A 25636-nucleotide genomic window follows, 5' to 3' on the forward strand; every position below is an offset into this window, starting at 1 on the left:
GGACGCAGCCCCGCCGCTGCTCCTATTTCAACATGTACTCACTATGTAAACTTAAGTTTGTATCCCTAGTATCCATACAAAAAAGCTGAGTAAAGTGTAACCCCACTAGGAAGGCAAAAGACAAGAGAACTCATTACTAGGGTTTGCTAACCAGCTAATTTCATTATATAAAAAAAAAAAGTAAAGAGCAACTAAGGACACACAACGTTCACTTGCACGTGCATGTACATATACACAAATATGTACACACACAACACATACACAAGTCAACACAGGCAGTATATGGGCAGAATGCTATAAGGAAGAAACTTGAAGCTGTCATAATTCTGTTATTGCTAAGCTATTTGAATGTTCAATACTCTCCAGCCTTGTTTTTACTAACATAAAAGTTATTTGTAAAACTTCATATTTAGTAAACAAAACTCAGGACTATTATATTTAAGCTATTTTAGCTTCCTGCAATTGGGGGAGGGGGTTTTGAGACAGGGTTTCTCTGTCTAACAGTCCTGGCTGTCCTAGAACTCGTTCTGTAGACCAGACTGGCCTCATATTTATTCACTGAGATCCACCTGCCTCTACTAAGTGCTGGGATTAAAGGCATGCACCACCACTGTGTGGTGCTTCCTGCATTTTGATACTAGATGGTAACTATATCTAAGATTGTATTGTTTTGAGAATGCATTTTACATTTCAATGTTTCAAAAATTAAATACAAACTGATTTTTTTCAGCTCTATCTATCAAAGGTTCATATTCATCTTTGTAGAGAGTTATCAGTGGCACTTGACTCCACACACTGACCACAGAACCAAATAATAAATACCTTGAGAAAAAGACTGTAAGAACTATCTGGGACTGACAAGTTTTAAGACAGGAGGGAAGATCAAATCTAAAAAGTGAAGGAGAGGAAAAAAATGCTGCTGAGTTTTTAAAAAAAGGAATCAAAAAGCTGCCCTCCTTGCTTCTAAATGGTGAGATAGGGCTCAATGTTAAGAGTGCTTGCCTAGCATGTACAAAGGCTTAGGTTTTATCTCTAGCACCGTGGCCTGAAGTCTCATTTTAGTGAAAACATAACATGTACATTCTTGAGGAATTCCGTACTGGTCTATTCCATAAGCGTGTATGAAATATTACCAACATTAAGAAGCAATATTGGGAGTTCATTCTAACATCTATTTACCCCCATAATTTACATTTAAAATTTACAAAGATATACATAACCAAGCCAACTTAGAAATTGAGCAATTTAATGAATAAAATATAAGTTCATGAAAACACACACAATTAAAATTTTACAGATACAAAATTAGAAACTTGGGTTACTTATTCCTTACTAATATGCTCATCAAACTGGGAAAGAGCCTTCTGCTACTGTGAGTGCACTAGTGCTCACCAGAAATCTCTTATCAAAACTGAAAGCCTGAGCCGCATCTGATGGAGAGAAAGTGAAGTTGAAGCAATCACCTTAGAGAGCTACCAGATAAAGCCTGTTGGTAACATTTGAAAGAAATTTTGAGAAGTGCAGATATCAAAATTCAAGTTATCCTAATAAAAACCAGCAAAACTTCAAAGACCATGCCAAACTGACTATTACTAAATGCCCTGGTTTATGTCAACCCAAACTGGAGTCATTTGAGAACAGGAAACCTTAACTAAGAAAACATACCCACCACGGTGGTCTATGGGCAAGCCTATGGTATATTTTTTTCTTTCTTCTTTCTTGCATTCTGATATTTTGTTTATGGGGGTGGGATTGTTGAGACAGGGTTTCTCTTCAAACTCTGATATCCATCTGCCTCTGCTTCCAGAGTGCTTGAATAAAAGGCACATGCCCAGCTAACACGTTTGTTTGATTGATGGTGTGGGAGGGCCCAGCTCACCATGGGCGGTGTCATCCCTGGGAATGGTGGTCCTCAGTGCAATAAGAAAGCAGACTGAGATAACCATGGGGAACAAGACAATAAGCAATATTCCTCCTTGAACTCAGCCTTTAGGTTCCTCCTGCCTTGACTTCCCTGGATGATGTAAGCTGGAAGATGAAGCCAACCCGTTCACAGCAATGGAAACTACAACTATGACACTAAAAACACTAGATTTGTAATTTTCTTCCAAGTAATCATTCTTTCAAGAAATGGTCACTATTTCTCTTTACAGGCCAATTAGATAGGAATATACATTACTAATTACACTAGCAGTAACAAGCAACACATCTATGTCAGTTATTTTTATCACTCATGCTACAAACACACATACACACTCACATTGTGGCATGATGGCCCATGTGCACATAAACACAAAATAGTAATTTTTTAAGACTGCTAAGTAAAACATAGTTTAAAATTTACTTCCATATATTCCATAGAGGATTTATACGCCACTCAATTAGACTGTACCATAGTCAGGTAATATAAAGATATTTAAAATTAGACATGAAAGTCTGATTTGTCACCAAATATCCATACTCTATTTACCTTCTGTGTTACTGCCTGCTGGCTCAGGAGTGATTCTCCCATCATCACTGTTTGTGTTGTCCTCACCAGCATAAATTACCCGCTCATCTTCCCTATCTTCCGGCCAGTGTGGAACTTCACCTGCACCTGTTGAACAGCTACATGCATTTTCGTTCTTGTTGAAGTATCTTTGTAGCCACCCTGGAACAATATTCTTAACAGACTCTGTAACCCTGCTAAGAATGCCCTGTTGGAGAAAACATACATAAGACTATTTTAGAAAATTTACCTTTGTAAGTAAGCACTTATAGAAAGTCAAGTGTTTCCAACAAAATTTACTAAGACTAAGTTCATACTATTATGGCATAATATTGTTTTTGTGAACCAACAAGCCAAGATCTAGACTTAGTAATAGGCAGTAAATGTTTTCATCCTCTGTACCTTAGAGGATTACAATACACAGTATAAACCATTTCAACAATTATTTTGTTTCACATTTGTCAAGAAGGATAAGAGCTGGAGATAGTTTAGTGCTTGCCTCTCATGCTTGAGGCCTGGGTTTCGATTCCTTAGCACTATAAAGGTAATAAAAATAATAATAATAAACAAATAGAGTAAGGAATCCCCCTTAAAATAGGAACTAAGACAACTAATCCAATATAATTTAAACTCAAGAAATAACCTAAGACCTCTTTTTTGGCGGTCAAATTTTCATATTATGGAATCTTCCCTTTAAAAATCTGAGGAATTAGCTTTAGGATTGCAATTTCTAAAGGAAAATCAATGACATAATACTACAGCTAACATTCACTGCAGTTGGTGATCTGGGCTCCTTTCTAAGCAATTTACAAATATTTGTCAATTTAATACAATTACTTTATGTAGCGAGAATATGATACTCCATGAATCGGGGACATAGCTCCATCGTAGTATTTGCCTATAAGGGCAAGACCTTGGGCTCAATGCTCAAAGCCCAATGCCATAAGAAAACCAAGGCATGAAGAGAGGCAAGTAATGAAGTAGCATGCCCAAGATACAAGTGTGAGTAACAGTAATAGCATGGCATCCTGGACCTATGGCACAACTTGAATACTAACCTCCCTTTTCTTTGATTTACTCTAAGAACATCCCTTCCTACTAACGCCCATTGGAATGATGATGAAAATTAAATGAAATAACATGGAAGTACTTCTCAAGGTATCACATAAACGTGCTAATTTTACTAGTAAGGAAAAAAAGCTACCATAAGCAAGCTGGAATAAGTTAATTTCAGGCATAAATTTTCTCATAAAGCAGCATTAATCAGGTTTCAGAGAATCACAGAAAGGAAAGAAGGGCTTAGTAAATACAAAAATAAATTAAGTTAAGGCGGAATATGTAATTCTACTTTGGAAGGAAATTCCGTCAAGAGAAAAGATGGAAAGTCTTTCTGAAACAGACACTTGAATACTAATAGTAATTGCTTTGTTATCTGGAAAGGCATAAATAACAATCAAAAAATACAACAAAATTAATATTCTATGTGGTCTCTGAACAAAAACAATAAAGCAATTTATAGGACAGGCTAGAAACATCACATATCTAACCGAAGTCACATACAGTAGCATTAAGCACCTTGAAGATCAGAGAACAAAACTGAAAGGCAAAGGATAAGGAAACACCGGCATACAGCAACTGTACTTAAAGAGACCTTCATTTCCTCAACTAAAATTTAACGCACATACTAGCCTCAGCTCAACAGGACTCACAGAGAACGACAGCACAAAGAATGAAAAAGAAACTGACTTTAAGTCATTAAACTAACATCCTTAAGCTTCAGTAAACAAATTCTTAGATTAAATGACTCCCCCAACGCGTGAAGAAAAAGTGAACTCTGGTCTAAAATGCTCTATCTACAGTTTTTAGCTACAGGATAAGCAACTACTTCAAGTCCTTCATAATGCTACTAAAGCATGAACTCTCAAGATAAGGCTTGTCAATTTAATACAATTACTTTATGTAGCGAGAATATGATACTCCATGAATCGGGGACATAGCTCCATCGTAGTATTTGCCTATAAGGGCAAGACCTTGGGCTCAATGCTCAAGCTCTCCCATGTGATTCTAATACATTATCAAGTCTAATAACCACTCTAGTTGAAGAGATTAGGAAACAGATTCATCACAGGAAATTAAGTTACATTTCAGGAAAAAGCCCCCACTACAGAATGCAAATTTTAAAAAAATCACACATATTTTAGAAACTTAAAACATCAATTGTCAGTCATTAGTGAAAAACTGAGAATGAAGATCAGAAATTAGTCTCCAGGCTAGGCTCCATGAGATCAGAGTGAGAGAAGGATGAAAGGAACTAGAAAAGAGAAAAAAATGTTCTTATGGAGGAAGACTCCATGCCAAGAAGAGTCCTAAATCTTTCAGGTCTTCACAGAAATGAGTCAAACTTGATGCAAGAATGCTTTACAAGCTGGACATGGTGCACACCAGCAACCCTAGCATGAGGATGGAAGTAGGGCCACAGCTGGAGGACAGGCAAGGCATGTGAGGGTGCTTTAGAATTAATTTTAACTAAAATTATATATAAAATAAAATTATATACTATATACAAATCACAGCACTGTTGAACAGTGTTTAAAAGTCTGTTTAACCCTAGTTCATGATAGAAGTGGGTGCAGGGAGAGAGGACTATTTACTCTATACTAAGACTTCATTTTATAATTACAAACTTTCTTCGCACCAGAAGACAACTTCTCAATTTGGCCAACTCCTCAGTCCTGCGTATTTTCCCTACTTCAGATCAGTATTGTTTCTACTCAACTCCCTTCACATTATTCCTTATTAAATAGTATTCTAATTTTACACTCTTTCCTAAGTAACTTCACTGGCTCTCTGAACATGACTACAAACTAAGTCCAGCATCAATTTTACGTCTATCAGGCCTTACTCTTCCAAAGTACTCCACCCATTTTGATTTCCACATTTTTTTTGATACCCATATTACATTAAGACCTCTGTCTGTGCCGTGGGAGACAGAGGTAGGCAGTTCTCTATGAGTGTGAGGCCAGCCTGGCCTACAAAGTGAGTTCCAGGTAGGTCAGGGCTACACAGAAGGGAGGGGGCACCTCTCTCTGACCCTTAAGCATTGTCTTCCAGGGCTCTTGCACATGCTTCATCCTTCCTACTTACTCATTCAGTACTTACGTTATTAGACTTTTACCCAAAGTTTTTTTTTTCCAAAGTCTTTATCAAGCTGCTTCATCATAACATTGATATTGGGCTATTTCTATGAGTACAGAATTAAGACATTTTACTATATCTAATTTTAATAATCTGATTTTAAGTTGCAAACCTCAGGTCTATCTTATTTCATAAATGGTTAAACTTACCCTATCTACCCAGTCCAAGTTCTCCAGCCACTTAAAAATACCTTTGCAGCTATAGAATTAAATCCAAGTGGGCTGGACATGGTAGCATATGCTTGTAATTCCAGCACTCCCGGCACTTGGGAGGCTGAGGTAGAAAGATCAAGACCAGTTTTGGTTACATGGCGAGTTCAGACCAGCCTAGACCATAGGAAGACCCTGACTCTAAAAATAAAACTAACGGGACTGGGAGATGGCTCAATGGATAAGAGTTCTTGCTCTTTCTTCAGAGGTTGCAAGTTCAGTTTCCAGCATATCTGTCAGAGTGCTCACAACTGCCTGTAACTCTAACTCCAGGAGCTCTGACACGTGCACACACCCACACACATACAACTCACATATACAAATAAAAGTAAAAGCAAGTCTTCTGAAAAACAAAATAAAAATTAAAATCCTTAAAATGCAACAAGGAGAAACACAATCCATTAATAGCCCACAGTAGTTAAACCCCCAAAGCTCTCTCATATCCCACATTTCAATACTGAGACTAAGAGTTTAGTTCTCAAACCACACTATGAAAAAGGTAAGGACAATCAAACAAATTGAAATATTTATAGATGAGAAAGGCATTCTATCCTTTCTGTTCATAAATTGTCTGGAATCAAGGCTGTAAATACACCTTTTTTGTTCGTTGAACACAGGAAGGAGAATTGTCAGTTCAAGGCCAGCCTATACTACTTAGAGTTCCAGCCTAGCTAGGGATTATAGGAAACTCTGTATCAGAAAACAAAAGTTAAAAATACAAAATTATTGCAATGTTCCCAATACCCTGGTTCCTAATAAAATGGTGTCTTTAGTGGCATCTGACCAAAGGCTTCATTTTACCTCAAGCTAGACACTTGTCCCATTGGGACTTTCCAGAAAACAGAGATATAATTGGAGGGTTTTTGTTGTTATTGTTATATTAAAAACCTGGTAAGAAAAGTGAACACACCAGAAGGAAAAAAAAGAAGCCCCCAAACCCATTTTCTATTTATTAATCAACACTCAGACTTTTCTACCTATATACTTAAGTGACTGGTACTTCTTGAGGAAAAGACTAAGTACTTTAAAAAGTTGTGATAATGTTTGATTTTTGTCAAACTTTGTGATTAACTTTTGGTGCTATAAATGAACTTTTCTGGCCTTGAGTTAAGGGAATCTACCTTGCATCCTTACAGAACAAGATAGCTCACGGTCTACCTTCCTAGCTGAAATAGGTAACCATATTCAACTGTTTAAAAGGTTGAGGAATGGGAAGAACTCCCCCTTCATCAATAGACAACTTTAGTGATAAAGCTTGACTTTCTCACTCCACAAAGACCATAAGTTTAGTATGACTTTGGAAAAAGACTTGGGTAACCAGGAGAAAAAACCTCTAACTATAAAAGAAAATGCAAAGACCACTTACATATATTAAATTTTGCTGGGCAGTGGTGGTGCGCACCTTTGATCCCCAGCACCAGGACACAGAGGCGGGTGGATATCTGTAAGGTCAAGGCCAACCTAGTCTACACACAGTTCCAGGACAGGCTCCAAAGCTATAGAAAAACCCTGCCTCGAAAAACAAACAAAAAAATAAACAAATAAATTTCAAGGTTCTATTTAATCACAATTTCAAGTGAATTCTAACTATCCCATATTCTAACTATGGGACGTGTTCATGTCACTCTTGGCAATCTTCTAATTTACAGGTGACAAAATTAAGCAGAATTTTTCATTGTTCAATTCAGGGCAGAGCAGGGATTCAAACTCATCTGATTCCATTAGAATGTTTTAAACCAATTATTTATACTTCTTATCTACCAAAAGCATTAGCATCTAGAATATAGAAAGCAAAATTATTTAATGACATCTGGGATTAATACTAGGAAATGTTACTATTCCAAAGCTGAGAATACTCTTTAGCCATCAAATGTCAGGCAAGACATATCTGTGTCAATAAATAAATAGACAAAATAATAAAGGGTCCTATCACATAAACCAGGTTCTACAAACTCGGTGACTGTGTGTCAATCTAGTCTCTGGCCAGCTCTTAAGAGCTAAAAATGGTTTTTGCATTTGCCAAAGACCTGGCAGTCAGTCACAGTGCCTCAAAACAGTTTTGTTTCTTTATTTAAAAAAAAAAGATTTATCAACCCTTGATCTAAAATACTGATGGAGGGGGAATTCTAATTCTCCTTCCCCACCTGTTTTAACTGCTGAATATGGTCACTGTCTTAAGCCATTCTGTTTCTCTAAGAGTGGAAAAAGTCAGAAAACCTTCTAGCACCAAAAAAGAAAGGGAGGGACAAAAACAAACAGGTCTATCTCACCAGGAGGTGGCAACAGGTTCTTGCAGAGGTTAAGTTCTGCTTATAAACTCAAATGTTCTGATAGCCACTAGAAAAAGCAGCCACTTAACCTACCCACCTTGCTACACACAATGGAAATGGGGAAGGAGACTGAATGAACAGGTGCCAAGAACTAAACACATTACCTTTAGTGAACAGAACTCCCAACTAGAAAATAAGCCATTTTTAAAAGTATGTTGGTTAGTACTCAGAAGACTTAGGCAGGAAAAACTCAGGTTTAAGGCCACTCTGGGCTACAGAGAAAGGTCCTATCTCAGAAAAGCTTAAAAAGTAACTGGCTAACAGGAGAGGTGAAGAGGCAAGTGAAAACAACCATCTCACATTGCTCATTTATTTCTACACTGCTACAGTCCAGGCCAGCTTGGAATCACTGGCTTCAAACTTAAGAAAATCTCCTGGTCTGACTCTTAGCAGCTGAGATTGCTGGTATGTGCCACTATACCCAGCTACTTCTACATTTATTTAAGTTACTCCCTTTATCTGGTTGAACAAGACAGTAACTTTCTAGCTCCACAACTTCAAGCAAGGTTTTTTAAGGTAAGTTAAAAGCAGAAAAATGTTAAAAAGTTTAGACATTTCCCAGAAGAGCTAACCTCTAACCAAGTCTAGCTAAGTCAAAACGGGAAATTAGAAGTCAAGTTAAACCAGAAATCACAGGTACTAGGTGACTGACTGCCCTAGCTATTTGACCTGATATTTGCTGTCCTGCATCCACTAATAGTGCCAGCCTGCTTATTCTTATTCTAACCTTCTACTACACAACCAAAGGTTTCATTTGCCCAGAAGCCCTGGACACTTATCAAATGTCAGTATGAAACATGCCATGTCATGAAGCTCCTTTATTATACCCAGGATGACTCAGCAGCCACTGCAAAACATCCAGTTGACTAGCTCTGCTAGTAAATGACAATGAAGTCCACTAAGTTCCAGGTAAGACTAGTTACTTTAAGACAAACAAAAACTGAGATGTATTCTTTTATGTGACCCTGAATACTTTTCTTTGGTCATTTCTGCCAACATTAAATCTGCTAATCAATAATTAAATAGCTGGGGCTGCACACAGAAAACCATGTCTCAAAAAAAAATTGCTGAGGTGAAAATCTAGTATTTTAGATGATGTAACTACTGAGCTCTAAAACCATTCAGCTTGAGACCTGGATCAGTTCTAAACTCGGGCTTTCGTTGTTAGGTATCTTCTCTCCCAGATTAGATTTTTATCTAAGTACATCTTAAAATAAATTGTGGCCGTAACTTTGTCACTTAGAATATGTATTAGCTCCCTTATAAACTCTATCCAAGCCATCCATTTCTTTTTTTCATTTTCCTTTAATAGGCATTCTCTGGTGATTCGTTATTCTTTGGTGAAAAGTATGCCTGCCTTAACTTCTACTGTAAAATATTAGGTGAAGTAAAATGGCCAAGCTTGTGACCTGATTTTAATCTTAAAATCGGCTTGCAAAATACTCCTGCTCCTCAGCATTCTGTACACATCTAGGGAAAATGGTAATAGTGCCAAGACTCCCAACCAACGGCAAGTAGCTTTTGGGTACATAATCAGTTTTTACTATTCAAAACTTTTTCTCAGATTTTTACTTTTTAAACTATCGAAAGTGATACAATTTAACATTACCAAACAAAACGCTAAGAATTCAATTTCAGCACTACGGAGACTAAAACAAAGTCTACGTTTAACAGTATGCAACAAGTTATTAGGACTTCTTCAACAATACTAAAACGCACACTTCCTACTTTAGTTCACCGTGGTACTTTAAGTGGCTTTATTTCAGAGTTTTTAACATTCTCTTAACTCACAAGCAATTTTTAAACACTGAAATCTTTCTCAGAACCAAACATCTCATTTACAAGAGGAAGCAACTTTTTAAAAAATTATAAACATCCACAAAGGAAGCCATAACTATAAGACCACTATGTGTGCCCAAAGTGCCTTAAACTTCTAGAAAACGCCCAGTATCAAGAATATTTGGTGTATGAGATCAGAGCTGGAGAACTGGTTAAGCGTTCTCAGAAGGGTTAATGCTAGCCTCCCAAAATACAGAGCAGGGAGGATAGGAGAGAGGAAGAATCGCGCAGCAGAGACCAGACGTAAGAATAGAGGAGGGACTTTCAAAACGCCTCAGTGCCATAGTAACTATAACTCGGTTAAGAGTAGCAGAGGAGAGGCTAAGGCAGCGTGTGCAGATCCGGGAAGGCCAACCCGGGAGATGAGCGGACCCGATAACCAGTAAGGTCTTAATGCAGCTAAGACTAAATTAGTCCACGATGCGGGGAACAGCGCCCCCTCCCCAAGTCCCTCTGGGCCGCAGCAGCAACTACCCTCGCCACGCACGCTCTACCCGGGAGCACCAGAAAGAAAAAGAAAAGAAATAAAGCCTGCTAGCCGATGGGCCTGTTGCCACATCTCTTCCCCTTGTTCCCGCGCGAGGTCATGAGTAATCCCATCAAAACCCCAAAACCCGCCAAAAAAGAAACCCGAGTATGCGAAGCCTGGAATTTCTTTTCCCGCCCTGCGCCCGCCGGGGAAAGCCCCAGGGCGGGAGGGCTGGGAGAGGCCGCCCGCACCCCACGTGTGCGCCGCCAGGCCCCGTCAGGCTCTGCCCACTTCCCGTCGCCACCCCGGTCCTGCCTCAGGCCCTCTGGTCCCCTGGTCCGCTCCACGTGGGGAACTGGGGCCTCGCACCGTCCCCCCCCCTTCACTGCGGCCGCTCAGAGCCGCCCAGTCCACCGCGGCGTGCGGGTCCCCATACCTGATGCTGGGGTCGCCCCTGCTGGTAAGGCTTCACCGGCCCCTGGTGGCAACGACGCGTCCGGATCTTGCCGCCGCCGCCGCCCCCTCCGATGCCTCCGGCTCCGGAGGCCATGGTGGAGCCTGGGCGGCCTCCCACTCCCGCTCCCGGGCGGGAGAGGCAGAGGCGGCGGCCTGAGGGCCTCCCCCGCCCGGCACTAGGCGACACACAGACACAGCGAGAACCGCGAGGGAGCGAGCGGGAACTGAGAGTGCGCGCACGCCGGCGGCGAGGAAGGCGGTGGCGGCGGCTGAGGGCTCCGAGCTGACTGCGGGTCACCGGCCGCGTGCGGACCCCCGCGTCTGTGTTTGTCACCGTCTCTATGGAGATCTCCCGCCGAGGCCGGCGCGAGTAGCTCCGGGCGCCGCTGAGGCCTAGCTCGACCGCCGGCTGCTGGAGGCTCCTCTTTAGCCGCCCTGGCCGTCGCTGCCGCAGTCCAGGCCGCTGGCGCCGCCCGCCTACCCCTCCCCTGTGCGCGCTGAGCCCGCCCCGCCGCCGGCCGTCGTCGTCGTCGTCGTCTCTGCAGTCGTCGCCGCCGCCGCCGCCGCCGCTCTTGCGCCTATTACCGCTGTTGAGGCCGCCGCCGCGGTCGCGAGTCAGAACGCCGTCAGTTCTCGGCGCCCGACGCGTTTGCATCATCAGGCTGCGACGACGAGGGGGGAGATGAGCAAAGGAAGGGTTGGTCGAGCCCGCGCTCTCGGCCGCGGGGCCCTCTGGGAGATGTAGTTTTCCGCACAAGAACGCGGGTTCTCGGAAAGGCAAGCTGTCGCGGAAGGACACCCGCGGAGCGCGGCAGAGGCACAAAGCCCGGTCGTTTGGCGGCAGTTGGCTGCTTGTTTAGATTCGGCCTAACACTCGACATGAAAATAGTAATCTCCTCTCATTCATCAGTTATAAGCGGAATGGAAGTAAACAGTAAAATAGAACCATACTCTATCAAAATAGGAAGAAAAAAAAAAAAAAAAAACAACCCTGCGTTTAAATTAACTGTGACCGTGAGCCCCAGGCCTAAATTAGTAGAAAAGGCGATCGGCTTCTGCTTGATGTGCTGTAATCCCAGCTCTTGGGAGGCAGAGGGGAAGGGTTAGCCTCTGCTTCATTGTGAGATTGTGTCTCAACAAAAGCAAAAAATACAGTTTCGTTACTGTTTCATTAAACATGTAAGGGCTTTGTTGTCAACACCCAGGCTGCTAGCATTCTGACTTGCTTCACTACTTACATACTTGACCTTGGATGACTCCGCTCTTAAATAGGAGCTCTAAAATCCACCTTATAAAGTTGTGGAGAGCTAGTGCGGTCATCTGGGTAGAGCACTCGGTAGATTGCCTGGTATACGAGAAACGCAGGAAACGATTGCAATCATAACCTATGCAATCAACACTCATTAAGTAAGGGTGACTAATACATTCCTAGGAAATGTATATTTACTCCAGCTAGTGTTAGGAAGGTGAATAAACACTACCTTCAAAGGCTGAATCCACAGTGTTAAGAGGCAGGCTTTAGACAAAAGGGCTGTGTGATCATGTGACCCAGCCTATCCGTTCAATGGACTATATAGAGACGCAGAGAATTTAAGGGACACCATTAAGGACATCAAGTAGGGCGCTCAAAACCAGGACTATAACCCAGTTTCCCATAAGAGCTGAAACAAGTAGCTAAATGATAAGGAAGAAGAATCAATTGTGAAGAATCGCAGACGTAATTGTTCCATTTGAGATCATTGTTCTACGTTTATAACAACTATAAAATCAAATAGATGATTTAAATCTGTCACTTACTAGCTGTATGGTCTTGGGGAGGTTACTGATCCTCTTTCTAAGCTTCACTTTCCTCATCTGCAAACAGAATGAGAATTTACCTCAGCAGGGACACGTTTCTGCTTATCATAGCTGTTCAGATAGAAGGCGCGGACTACCAACCAAAAGTCAGCTACCAAGAGTGACCTCCACGTGCCCAAATTGTACAATTCAAATCGCTACTAAAATCAAATTAATAAAACAAAAGTTACAGTACCTTCGAACTCGTCGTATCTTTCAGCCCATAAAAGGCTCATGCTGTAACCAGTTGGTACCGGCTTTGTCTGACCTTAGCCACTGAGACAGGTACCAGAGATGATCGAAAGAATTCACATCTTTCCTGTCCTGACCCACCTACATTCCCCATGTTTGTGCTCTCCCCAGGGCTCTATATGTAAGACAGAACTGTTGGCTACAGTTTTCTTTGCATCCCATCAGAATCAAAGTTCCCAGCACAGGATGTCACCTGTTTCTTGGAAGGGAGAAACTGTGAAAAAAGTCACATCAGACAAATCCTTGCACTCGGGAGATGAGAAGATTGTTGGCTGTGCACCAAGACCCTATCTCTCCCACTCTCAAAAAATATCGAGAAGGAATAAAGAAATAAAGGAAAGGTTAGGTCAAAGAACTTGACCAAACTCAGACAAAATTTCAAAATAGGAGATTGGTAGAATTTGAGGAGACATGAAAAAGGCCACATCCCTATTAGGCTTGATCTCAGTGATTTAATTAACTTCCCAAGTATTTAATTGGAGAGGAAAAATTTAAAAGAACAATACCGACTACGCTCAAATTTGTGTGATTGGTTCATTGCAGGCTGAACCAGGAAAACAATGTCTCCAAAGAAATCCACATTAGACCTCTACTGGTTTTTAAAGCCAGAACAAACCATAGGTCCGGGGGCCATCTCAATTCATGAAAACTGAGTTACTGCCAGGGTCTCTCTCTGCCAACAGATAGGAAGTTAACATTTGTTCTGTTTTCCCATTTAGCATGGTAACTGTTTGCCGATCACAAATCAGCAAATCTGACCTTTTTCTGAGAGATGAAGAGTAGCAATTACAAGTGAAATACAGCTTTGTCAAAGCCCAACTTGGCTTGAAGATTAGTCATTTATTTTTCAAAAGGTAAAAAACTCCATCCAATAGAATATTCAGAGATGGCAAATACAGGAAATTATGAAGTTTTTTTTAAATTTATTTACCCTCTAAACAATAAAATAAAATAAGGTCTGCCCTGTCTCAACCCTCCCCCAAAAAGGTCTGGACTATAATGTCTATTTATGCAAATTATTTTCATCGGATCATTGTTAGCTAGATCAGCATGATGGCCTGCACACGGCTTCATCTGATCATTATTACCAAGAATTTCATTAAATAGAAAGATAAAAAAGAATCCCAATCTGGTGGTGCACAACTATAATTCCAGCATATAGGAGGTACAAGCAAAAGAAATAAGAATTTTAGGTCCAGCCAGGGCTATATAGTGAGGCCTTGTATCAAAAAATAAACAAGCAAAAAGTCTAAAAAGCAGGAAAGAAAAGAAAGAAAAAATGTGTGACTGGTTTAATCCTTTCTGCACGAAGACTCAGAGTGGTAGAGTGGAATCCAGATTCTAGGAAGTTATTGTGTATTTGTGTATGTGTGTTTCCTGTGTTGGATATTAGAAAGGCAATGGTGATGGGAAGGTAGTTAAAGTTATACATCATTATACTCTCATTAACTTACGAAGTTCTCTGCCTTTAGGGAATAAAGTAATACTTAAGACTGAATGAATTAACTAGACTATAGTCAGGTTTTAATTAATTATATCCACATCATGATGGCAATATATCATGAAATTGTTCCTCTTGCCAACTCCATATATGATGTCTTCTAGGCTACACTAGATCATGAATTGAATAAATGTGCAAAGTGATGCATATTTTTATGGCAATGAATTGAACTAAAAAATACCTTTTATTGTCTAAGAGGCTGGAACTCATGCTGGACCTCACAGCCAGAGTTAATAATGCACCTTGGGATCACTAAAGGCTTAAAACGGCTGCTCTTCTGTGTACTCAAACTGTTTAGCCTTCCTCTAGAAGAACGATATTGCAACCGATCTAACTTATCTTGGATTTCCCACGTAAACATCTTTTACAACCTAAGCTAATGCATAGCTGTAATCTTAAACCACGCCCCTTACCCACAACAATGCACACGTATCATTTGCTGAGGGCTGCAAATACAGGGGTTGAAAGCCATCTTCTAATAATGCATGTCCATTTATGGGTTTTGGCTGATAAACAGTGATCTTTGTAATACCGTTTTCTATCTGGCTCAGGTGGGTGGGGTCTGTTGGAGTCAGTGACTTAATCCTTGTAAAAACTCTGTTTGAGATTTCTGTCAAGCATGCCATTCCTTCCCCTTCCAGTGCTTCCTGTGCAGTTATTTCAATGAGTACAGAGCAGAAGGCCTTCGTTAGGAGGGACAACCCAAGGAATAGGTAGTAGAGAATTCAAATCCGAATTTACTCTTGGTTAAATGACTCCAAAAGGAAGTATTTTTGTTTTTCCTTAATGTGACTCTGATCAATTATTGGTGACTTGAACTTAATGGCTAAGGTGTTTAATCCATGCCTATTTTAAATTTTTAATTAAGATTCAGTTTTAGTAGCTGAAACAATGACTAAATTTACAATTTTATTCTAATGTTTAAGGCAGGTTTTGAGTCACCAGCTGAGAGGAAGACTATTTTTTTATTTATATTTATTGAGCTCTACATTTTTCTCTGCTCCCCTCCCTGCCTCTCCCCTCCACTCTTCAACCCTCCCCCATTTCCTCATGCTCCCAATTTACTCAGGAGATCTTGTCTTTTTCTACTTTCTACTTCCCATGTAGATTAGATCTATGTAAGTCTCTCTTAGTGTCCTCATTGTTGTCTAAGTTCTCTGGGACTGTGGTTTGTAGGCTCGCTTTCTTTGCTTTATGTTTAAAAACCACCTGTGAGTGAGTGCATGTGATAATTGTCTTTCTGTGTCTGGGTTACCTCACTCAAAATAATGTTGTCTAGCTCCATCTGAGGAAGACTACTTTAAGTCATTAAATAGTCAATAAATAGTCTTTGCTTTTTTTGTTAGTTTGTTTTTGTTTTCCCCGAGACAGGGTTTCTCTGTAGCGTTAGAGCCTGTCCTGGAACTAGCTCTTGTAGACTAGGCTAGCCTCGAACTCACAGAGATCCACCAACCTCTGCCTCCCAAGTGCTGGAATTAAAGGCATGTGCCACCACCGCTTGGCTAATAGTCTTAAATGATTATTTTAAGACTATTTTTATGAGGCTGGAGTGACAGCTCAGGGCTTAAGAGCAGTTCTTACTCCTGCAGAGGACCCAGGTTTGATTCCCAGAACCCACACAGCTGTTTACAACTACTAATTTCAGCTCCAGGGGACTCAATGCTCTCTTCTGACCCTTGTGGTCCCTTTGTGACACTTGAGATGCACATACATACATGTAGGCAAAGCACTCATAAAATAAAACAAATGAATTGGAAAAAAAAAAGAGTAGTTGAATAAAGAAAACTATCTATTGAGAACCTATGGGGTTTTAGGCTTAGCATTTGGTATGCCTGTTTGTAAAGCTGTAAAACAACCTCTGTCCACAGAGTGCCTTGAAGTTTACCACTTGACAATTCTCTACAAGTTTAGAGTGAGATGCTCTGCCAACCACTAGCACTTAACACTAATCATCTATAAATGCTAACCCATGTGATAGATTCCATCCCAACAGACAAGCAGTCTACTGGTCAGCTCAATTTTACTGTTTATAAAATATTAATCATCAGCTATATTAGAACATCATTAGCAATAGGAGTATACATATGTATCATTTCAAATTTTGCTCTGTCACACTAAGGTGCCAAGCTTCTTTATTTTGATGGGAGGGCACCTAGGCTAATCCCAGCATGTTAGGCAAGCAATCTACCATTAGCCATCCTTGGAGACCCTGTTTAGAATGTTGATGTGTGTGTGTGTGTGTGTGTGTGTGTGTGTGTGTGTGTGTGTGTGTAACAAAGGGAGGGTGTAGAAGGTACGGGCCCACCATAGTGTACATGCGGAGGTCAGAGAACAACTTTCTAAACATCTCTCTCCTTCCACCTCTCTGTGGTTCTGGGATGAAACTCAAGTCATCAGGCTTGCTCAACAAGTACCTTTAGCTTCCTGGTCTAGTCACTGCCTTTTATGGTTGTTTCATCTTACCTGTTTACAAACCAATTTTATTATTCATTTGTGGGGGCTGAGGGGCTGTGACCAGAAGAAGGCATCAGATTGAAGTTAGAGTTACAGGCCATTGTGAGTTGCCCAAAGTAAGCACTGGAAACTGAATTTGGGTCCTTTGCAAAAGCAGCAAGTGCTCTTAACCACAGAGCCAACCACAACCTTCATTTTACTTTTTGAGACATTCGAATTCCCCACATATGCCACGGCATGCATGTGCCGTGTACATACACACACTTAAACAAATATAATTTAAAAATTAAATATTCTTTATACAACACATCTACAGTTCTTGGGCTCTTCAATAGGGGAAACCTAAGAACGTATGAAATGCAAACCAAAAAAAAAAAGAAAAGAAAAAAATCTTACTAAAGGCCTCATATAAATCTCTCCTTATTTAGATCAAGTATAAACATGTTTGTAACCAAACTTTCTTTAGACCATCAGCTCCTGAAAAATGACACAGAGACTATTAAGTATGAAATTTGGCCTTAGCTTAGTCATGTTCCCAACTAGCTCTTAAAACTTACACTAACCCATTTATATTAATCTACATTCTGACTCATTATCTCTCCTCCATACTGTATGTCCAATTTCCTTCCTGTCCTGGTGAATCCCCCCCACACACACCAGATTCTTTTTCCAAGTTCCTGTATCTGCCTGCCTGGAAGTCCCGCCTATCCTCTCCTGCCTAGCTATTGGCCTTTCGTCTCTTTACTAAACCAATCAGAAGGTGCCTTAGGCAGACAAGGTAAAACAGAGACATCTTCACACAGTGTGATCAAATTTCCCACGACATTTTTCTCTCTTTAAATAAAAGGGAAATGTTTTAACTCTAACACAGTGAAACTATATACAATAAGAACAATTATCAGGTAAGAGTTAGACTCACAATGTCCATTTGTATTTGACAACGTTGGAGACAGTCCTTCTTATCTATCCTATCTTGGTGAGTCCAAAGTTTTATACCTAAATCACTTTCTATCATAATGTGCATTACCAACCTAAAAATATCTTTTTAGACCTAAAACATTTTCTTAGATAAAGAGCTTAAGCTTTTATGTCTCTAAACCTTAAAAATGTTACATTTCCTTTTCTGAATTTGATAAAAAGGAAAACTGTGACTATAACTATCTAGTCTGCAACCCCATCAAAGACCTGAGAAGGATGAACTATTACCTGAGTAAACAAGAAGTGCAGAGCAAGCAACTTCAAAAACTATAGAGATGGCAGAAACAGCTGCCTGGAGAATCACACAGCCTACAGTACATCCGACTACCTACGAGTCTGGCAAGCACATCCACCGTGACAGATTCTTTTTTCGAGTTCCCATCAAGAACTCCTGTCTAACTTCTTCTGCCTACCTATCGGTCATTCCGCTGTTTATTAAACCAATCAGAAGGTGCCTTAGGCAGGTGGTGTAAAACAGAGACATCTTCACAGAGTGGAATCAAATATCCTGCAACAAGTTTGCTTATAAGAACACTTGGGAAAACTCTAAAGTAATGAGGTAACAAAAGTTTCCCAAAACAGTAGACTTAGGACTTTTGGCTGCTCATTAGCCTCTACTAACTAAGGAATATCAGGCAAACTGGAGGCCAGTAGTACATATATGTTATTTTTCCTCATTACTTTTTATTTGTAAGTTTCTCCTTTGCATAGAGTGAGCAGAAATTGAACATTGATCAGTTATATTTTCATTGGCTTCTTTCTACAAAAGAAAATACACAATGGGCTAAGATAGAATTAGGGCCATTCTCTCTTATCATGGGTGGTAGACTACAACAATCGTCCACAGATAATGGTCAATAGAGAGCATTTTAGGTCAACACTAATAATTCATGTATGTCCTTCGAACTTCACCACGGCTCAACTTCTTTGGGTCTATCCTAAAGTCAGAAGGGGATCACGAGCTACCAAAACTATGGTTCTTCAAGACCAAAGAGCAGACTACAGAAAGAACTTTCCAATAGTCTCCAAGGCAAAGTGGGGTGGAGTCGTATCATTCCGCACTCCTCGTTCAGCAGGCAAGATCAGCATTTCCAGGCAGACTAAAGGCAACATCAACCCCTGAGAAAAATCTATGTAAACACTCTGCCCCAGTTAGGGGGAGAGATTTCTAGACACCAAAGCAAAGGTCCCACCACAAACAAAAGGTAAAACATTGACACAGATGAGAGGCTCTGCCACACAAAGATATTTCCTACCAAAGGGAACTAGACCTTTAACATAAACAACTAGGTCTTGTTTTCACCTGCTTGGCTATGAAATGTTGCCTTCTCAGTGGCTTGCAAGGGTTCCTCAGGAGAAGGAAGCATGCAAGCACCTGTTAGAGGTTAACCCCTTTCAGCCCAAGCGCTGAAGGCAGTCGTTGATTTTAGCTTTGTGCTTGCTAATACCGAGTGAATTGCTGTTCTCTCCCCGACTCCAGAGTCTAGGCTGAGCAGGTAGTGGCCTGTCCCCAAGGAAGCAGGGGGTCACCAAGGCAGGGCCCCATCTTCTCTTCCTGCCTGCTGCGCTTCCTCAGACACCTGTCCTGCCCCTTCTCTTAAGGTTTGGTTTGGACTTCCCCACCTCATTTTCTCCATCACTAATTTCAGTAGGTCTTTTGAAGAAGTATTTAAAAATGAAACAGAGAGAAGAAAACTTTCCATGCTGGCTTCAAACTAAAATAATAATGCCAACAACACAGTGCTCAGAGCCGCGCCAAAGAGGTTTGCTCATGTGGTTAAGTGTCTGGCCCCTTTGGCTAAAGTCGTCTTCTATGTGCAAGCAATAAAGTAACACTGATGGAGCGGTCGGTGGAAGAGGACAGAGAGGAAGCCCGAGGTGAGAAAGCTGAACTCCGACTGAGTCCCCATTAGCCATTTTGAAAACACAACTCCTAACAGTGCCCCATCCACGGCCACCCCGACTCACCCTGTTGGTTGTTATTCCTCCATAAGTCAGTCCCGGCAGTCCAGGTTGGCGGCTTGGTGACCCAGATTCAAAAGCTGCAGAGCAAGCAAATGGAAGAGGAGTAAACTGTTGCAGAAATGGAGTTTCCAGAAGGCTGGGTGTCACTTACTAGCTTCATAAATAATAAAGGATTGATAAATAATCCATCGCAAAGAAAGGACTCTCCTTATTGTCGTCACTTCGTGTTTCCCAGGATTTTACATCCGTGGTGCCAGACAGAAACTGGATACGTTGAGGAATTAATTGTGTTTACATTTACTTATTTGATGTGTGTGTGTGTGTGTGTGTGTGTACACAAATGGCAAAATACACATGTAGAAGCCAGAGAAAAAACTTGTCAAACTTGGGTCTTCCTTCTACCATAGTAGGTCCTGGGAACTGAACTCAGATAGTCAGGTTTGGCCGCAAGCTCCTTCATCCACTGAGCCATCTCATAAAGTCCTGGCCATTACATGTTGATTGAATAGATGAATCTATATTTTAAAAACGTGTTGTATTTGCTTATTTTCCTCATAAGTTTTATTTGTTCATTTCTTTTTTTTTTTTTTTTTTTTTTTTTTTTTTTTTTTTTTTTTTTTTTTTTTTTTTTTTTTTTTTTTTTTGAGACAAAGTCTCACAGGGCTGGCCTGGAACTCATTGTGTGAAGCCCAGGCTAGTTTCCAAACATAACAAATCTCCTGCCTCAGCTCACGGCGCGCTGAGATTACTAACGTGAGCCACTATGCTCAGTGTTATAAGCTTTAGATGAAGCACTTTCCTGTGCTTTTGGAAAGGTAATTCAAACTAAAAAGTGTTCATATGATCTTTTATTGTTAAGATATTTTAATGTTTTAATCCCTCTTACATACATGCCTATGCACATGTGCACACACACACACATACACACACACTCACACACATGATGCTAGGGCTAACATGCGGGTATTGTACACACGAGGCGAATGTTATAGTACTGAGTTACATCCTCCTTGCCACCCTTTCCTCTTAAACACAATAGTCCCAGACTGTGTACTAATTGCTATGTTAGCAGCAAACACCCTTTCCTCTGGTAACCAAATCAGCAATGCTTCCCGAGGGATTATACCACAGTGAGAAGTCGACACCACAGTCACAATTATATGGACCGCCCTTTGGAAACTTAGTTTAGGGGAAATAACCTATCAGTAGTGCGCTTGCCTAGAACGCACCGGACCCCACGTTTACTTCTTCAGTGATGCAAACACATAAGTTTAGTGCGAAATAGACTTTCAGAATAGCATTTCACGGAGAGTTACTATGACCCAGCCATGTGCTCTACATGCAAAAACACAGTGGCAACTCAGGTATTCCTATTGATGTACTTTACTTTTTATTTTGATTAAATACTTATACACATAAATTCCTTGTGGAAATATGTGTACATTCTCTATATTTAAATTTTTAAAAGGATATTTAGTACTTATTTTTCCAGGATATCCAGGGCTACATAGAGAGGCCCTGTCTCTCAAACGACAACAGTTTAGTTTATTTTATATGTGTGAGTATTTTGTCTGTATTTTTATCTGTGTACCACGTATGTGCCTTATGCCAACAGTGGCTAGAAAAGGCCATCAGATACCTTGTAAATGAAGTCACAGAAAATTGTAAGACACCAGGTGGGTGCTAAGGGAGATGTCCATCTTTTTTGTTGTTGCTGCTTTGTTTTTTTTTTTTTTAATTTATATTTTATTTTATGTGTATGAATGTTTTGCCGGCACATATGTATGTATACCACATGCATGTACCAAATGTGTGCCACGTGTGTGCCCACAGAAGTCAGAAAAGGGCATTAGATCTCCTAACACTGGAGTTACAGATGTTTGCAAGCTACCATGTGGGTACTGGAAATTGAAACAGGGTGCCTTGAAAGAGCAACCAGTGCTCTTAACCACTGAACCGTCTCTTCAGTCCCTCTGCCTTGTGATTTGAGACAAAATATCTCACTGGATTGTGGCTCACAATTTGACTAAACTGACTGACCAGTAAGTCCTAAGAGTCTTGTTTCCACCTCCCAGTGCTGATTACAAGTACTTGCCAACATGCTAACTGTTTCCTTTCTTTCTTCCTCCCTCTCCCCCCCCCTCTCTTGGCTATTTGCTTCCTTCCTTCCATCCTTCCATCCTTCCTTCCTTCCTTCCTTCCTTCCTTCCTTCCTTCCTTCCTTCCTTCCTTCCTTTCTCTATTGGTCCTGGGGATTGAACTCATGCATATATAAGGCAGGTTCTTTACCACATGAGCCCTGTCCCTAGCTCCAAAAGATAATAAACTGCTATCATTTTTCCTCATGTACTCAGTTCCCTTTGTTCTCTTTTTGGGCACAACTCCCTAGAGGTCTCAGTTCTTCCTTTTACTCTTTCTTTCCTTCATTCATTCCTTCCTCCACATGGTCACGTCCAGGTAAAGATGCCATGATCAGGACTGAAATCCTGAGCAAGTCTGCCTCAGTCTTTCAAAGGGAAGACAACTCAGAGGTCAAAAGAATGTGACAGACTTGGCTATTATTAGCTGTGTGTTTTTTTTAAATCCCAATTATATCATCCGTTAGTTTCCTGTCCATGTTCCAAGGATATCATATTATAAGTTTTGTGTATGAGTGTTTGTGTGTGTGTATGTGTGTGCGCGCACACACACACATGCTTACCTCAGAACATGTGTGAAGGTCAGAAGTCAACTTGTAAAGTTAGTTATCTCCCCCATGTTAGTCCTGGTGATCAAACCTAAGTTGTCAGACTTAGCAGAAATCACCTTTACCCAATGAGCTGTCTCACTGCCTCCATCGTGTGAGTGTGCATGTGTGTGTATGTATGTGTGTGTGTGTGCACGCACGCGCCCATGTGTGTGCTGTGGAAAAATTTTTTGTACACTATGAATATGTATTAATCTCATTGGCTAATAAAGAGTTCACTGGCCTATAGCTGGGAAGGAGGGGGTTAAGTGGGAAAACCAGACTATGAGGATGCTGGGAGAAAGAAGGCCAGAGTCAGAGGAGTCTGGAGTTGCTAGCCAGATGCAGAGGGAACAGGAGATGAATGTGCCATGTTAATAAAGGTATCACACATGGCAGCGTGTAAATAAGGAATATAGGTTAACTTAAAGTGTAAGAGCTAGTTAGTAATAAGCCTGATCTATTGGCTGAGCATTTAGAATTAATATAAGCCTCAGTATGTTTATTTGAGAGTGGCTGTGGGAAATGAAAACTCCACCTACATGTGTGTTTGTATGCAGCATATGTGTGTATATATTTGTATGTGTGGTTGCTCATGTGTGTACACTTATCTTTCCCTATTGCTCCTTATTTTTTAAGACAGGGATTTTCACAGAATATGGATTCATTGATTCAGCAGGACTAGCTGGCCAGTGAGCCCCAGGCTCCATCCTGTCTCTTTTTTCCCCCAGAGCTAAGATTATGGGCATATACAACCACTCCTGGCTTTTTACATAGTTGTTGGGGATCCAAACTCAGAGTTGTCTCCTCAACCCCCAACTCCTGTACTTTTTTTGTTTTGTTTTGAGACAGACTCTCTCAAAAAAGTGACTTGCTCAGGCTGCCCTTAGACTTGCTGCGTAGCCCAGGCATAACCTGAACTTACCAATCAGCCTCCTACACCAATGGGAATATAGTTAGGTGCCACCATGTCTGGCTTCCTGAGTCAAATATATTACCAATAACTAGCACACAAAGAATACCTATGTCACATCTGAAAATATTCCCTAGGGACAGAAACATTGTTTCATTCTTAGGGAAAATTATCTGCACATATATATCCAATTTACTCCAGTTTTGGAAACACCTAAGGAGAAATTAGTCTAGCAAATAAAATCTATCCCTAAAATAAGGGTGTTTTTAGATTACTTGTGTTCACTTGCTTGAATTTGTATTAGGCCTCCTCTCGGTTTGAGCCCACCCGTCTCCTGAAACTCTCTAGCTAGGTCTGGTACACCAGGCTGGTCATGTCTCTCCTCCAGCCCCTGTTTGATTGGGAGATTGGGAATTCTGTGTTTCTTCAAAATCCACAGGAGTTCATCTAGACTGATGTGTGGGGATCAGGGTGGGGTGGGGGGGATGAAGGGGATACACTAACCAAAAACCATTCACAAGCCAAGGCTGGGAAGACTTACCCCTGGGGAAGGTTGTTGCTATTGATAGAGACCAGTTATGTTTATTAACTTGACCCAGCAGCTCAGGTAGTGCTATTGTGACATCAGAATACTTTGTATTATTAAATAAAGTCAAGGGCCAAAGGAGGGGCGCGCAGGCTGAGTGGGAGGTAGAGCTGGAGAGGTAGGCTAATGTCTTCTTATTTTTGAAGGACTATTTGGCTTAAGCTATTGGGAATGTATCTTTTCATTTAACACAGATAAAGCACCAGGGTCTCTTGCAGGTGGGTTGACTGGGAAGAGTCAACTGAGCTGGCTGTCTACAGAGCTCTCTGCTGTCATGAATAAAGAAGAGCCTTCTCCTAAGCAGGATGGTTTTTCTCTGAAAGGTTACTATAGAGATGAAGGTACCAAAGAAATCACAGACTTAACAAGTTGAAAGAACCAAGGAAGTTTTCTTAGGCCAGCCCCATGCCTACATAGGAACCTCTTTGCTTCCCCTCCAAGCTTGTAGGCTGCTTGGGCTTTATTCCATCTGGAGACAGATCCATTCTAAAGGTCACACCAGACAGTTTGCTTTGGGCTACTACTCCCTGGTGAGCCTGGGTGCTGCTCTAGGACTCACCCTCCAGGAATTTCCACTTTAGGGAGATTTTATCAGCAGATCTCACCATGTGAGCCCTTGGTTAGAAATTGAGCTGTGATAGACCTTTCTCTGTCTCTTTGTCGCTCTTCTGTGTCTGTCTGTCTCTGTCTCTCTCTGTATACAGCCAAGTACAACCTTGGGTGTTGTTCCTCTGCCTTGTTCTTTGAGACAAGCTCTCTCACTGACCTGAAACTCATCATTTCTCTGGCCCACACTTTTTTTTTTTTTTTTTTTTTTTTTTTAAGTGTGGATTTTGGGAACCAAACTCTGACTCTCATCCTACTACAGAAAACACTTTAGTCCTTGTTCTGGGCCTGGAGAGATGGCTCAGAGGTTAAGAATACAGGCTGTTATTTCCAAAGGACCCAGGTTTGGATCCCTGCTTCCACATGTGAGCTCACAGTTGTCTGTGACTCCAGTCCCAGGAGAGCTGACCCTTCACACAGACATACATGCAGGCAAAACACCCATTCACATAAAAAAAAATCCTTGTCTTTTGTGAGTGAGTTATCTAATTGGAAATCACTGTTTCCGGTTTCTCACTTACTAATTTATTTATTGAATCTATATTTAGTCAATATTTTCTCTTTTCATAGGAAACTAAGACCCAGAGATCTCAGGCTTTGTTCTCAAAGTCAAAATTTGGTGACTTGATCAGTGGACTAAATTATCTGACTAAAATTCTAGCATTTTTAATTTTTTAAAAAATAAAAAAAGCGCACGTGCACATAGGATTTGTATGCAAAGGTGAAAAGAGGGCTTTGGATCCCCTGGAACTGCTTGACAGATGGTTTTGAGTTGTCATGAGGATGTTGGGAACCAAACAGGGCCCCCCCTGGAAGAGTAGCAAGTACCCTCAA

General features: G+C 40.9%; 1 protein-coding gene across 2 annotated transcripts in view; it reads right to left on the minus strand.

Moving 5' to 3' along the window:
* Positions 1-11607, minus strand: part of Nup153 (nucleoporin 153) — a 47597-nt gene extending 35990 nt beyond the window's left edge. For both annotated transcript variants that reach the window (XM_050143559.1, XM_050143558.1), the window contains exons 1-2: positions 10967-11607; positions 2471-2696 (exon numbers count right to left, since the gene is read on the minus strand). In XM_050143559.1, the coding sequence (XP_049999516.1) occupies positions 2471-2696; positions 10967-11080 (340 nt within the window). In that variant the 5' untranslated portion in view covers positions 11081-11607. The remainder of the gene's footprint in view (positions 1-2470; positions 2697-10966) is intronic.
* Positions 11608-25636: the final 14029 nt, after the last annotated feature.

This window comes from Alexandromys fortis, unplaced genomic scaffold, assembly GCF_014885135.2.
Source record: "Alexandromys fortis isolate MF-2015 unplaced genomic scaffold, M_Fortis_MF-2015_v1.1 scaffold_1, whole genome shotgun sequence".
NCBI classification, from domain to species: Eukaryota; Metazoa; Chordata; class Mammalia; order Rodentia; family Cricetidae; genus Alexandromys; species Alexandromys fortis.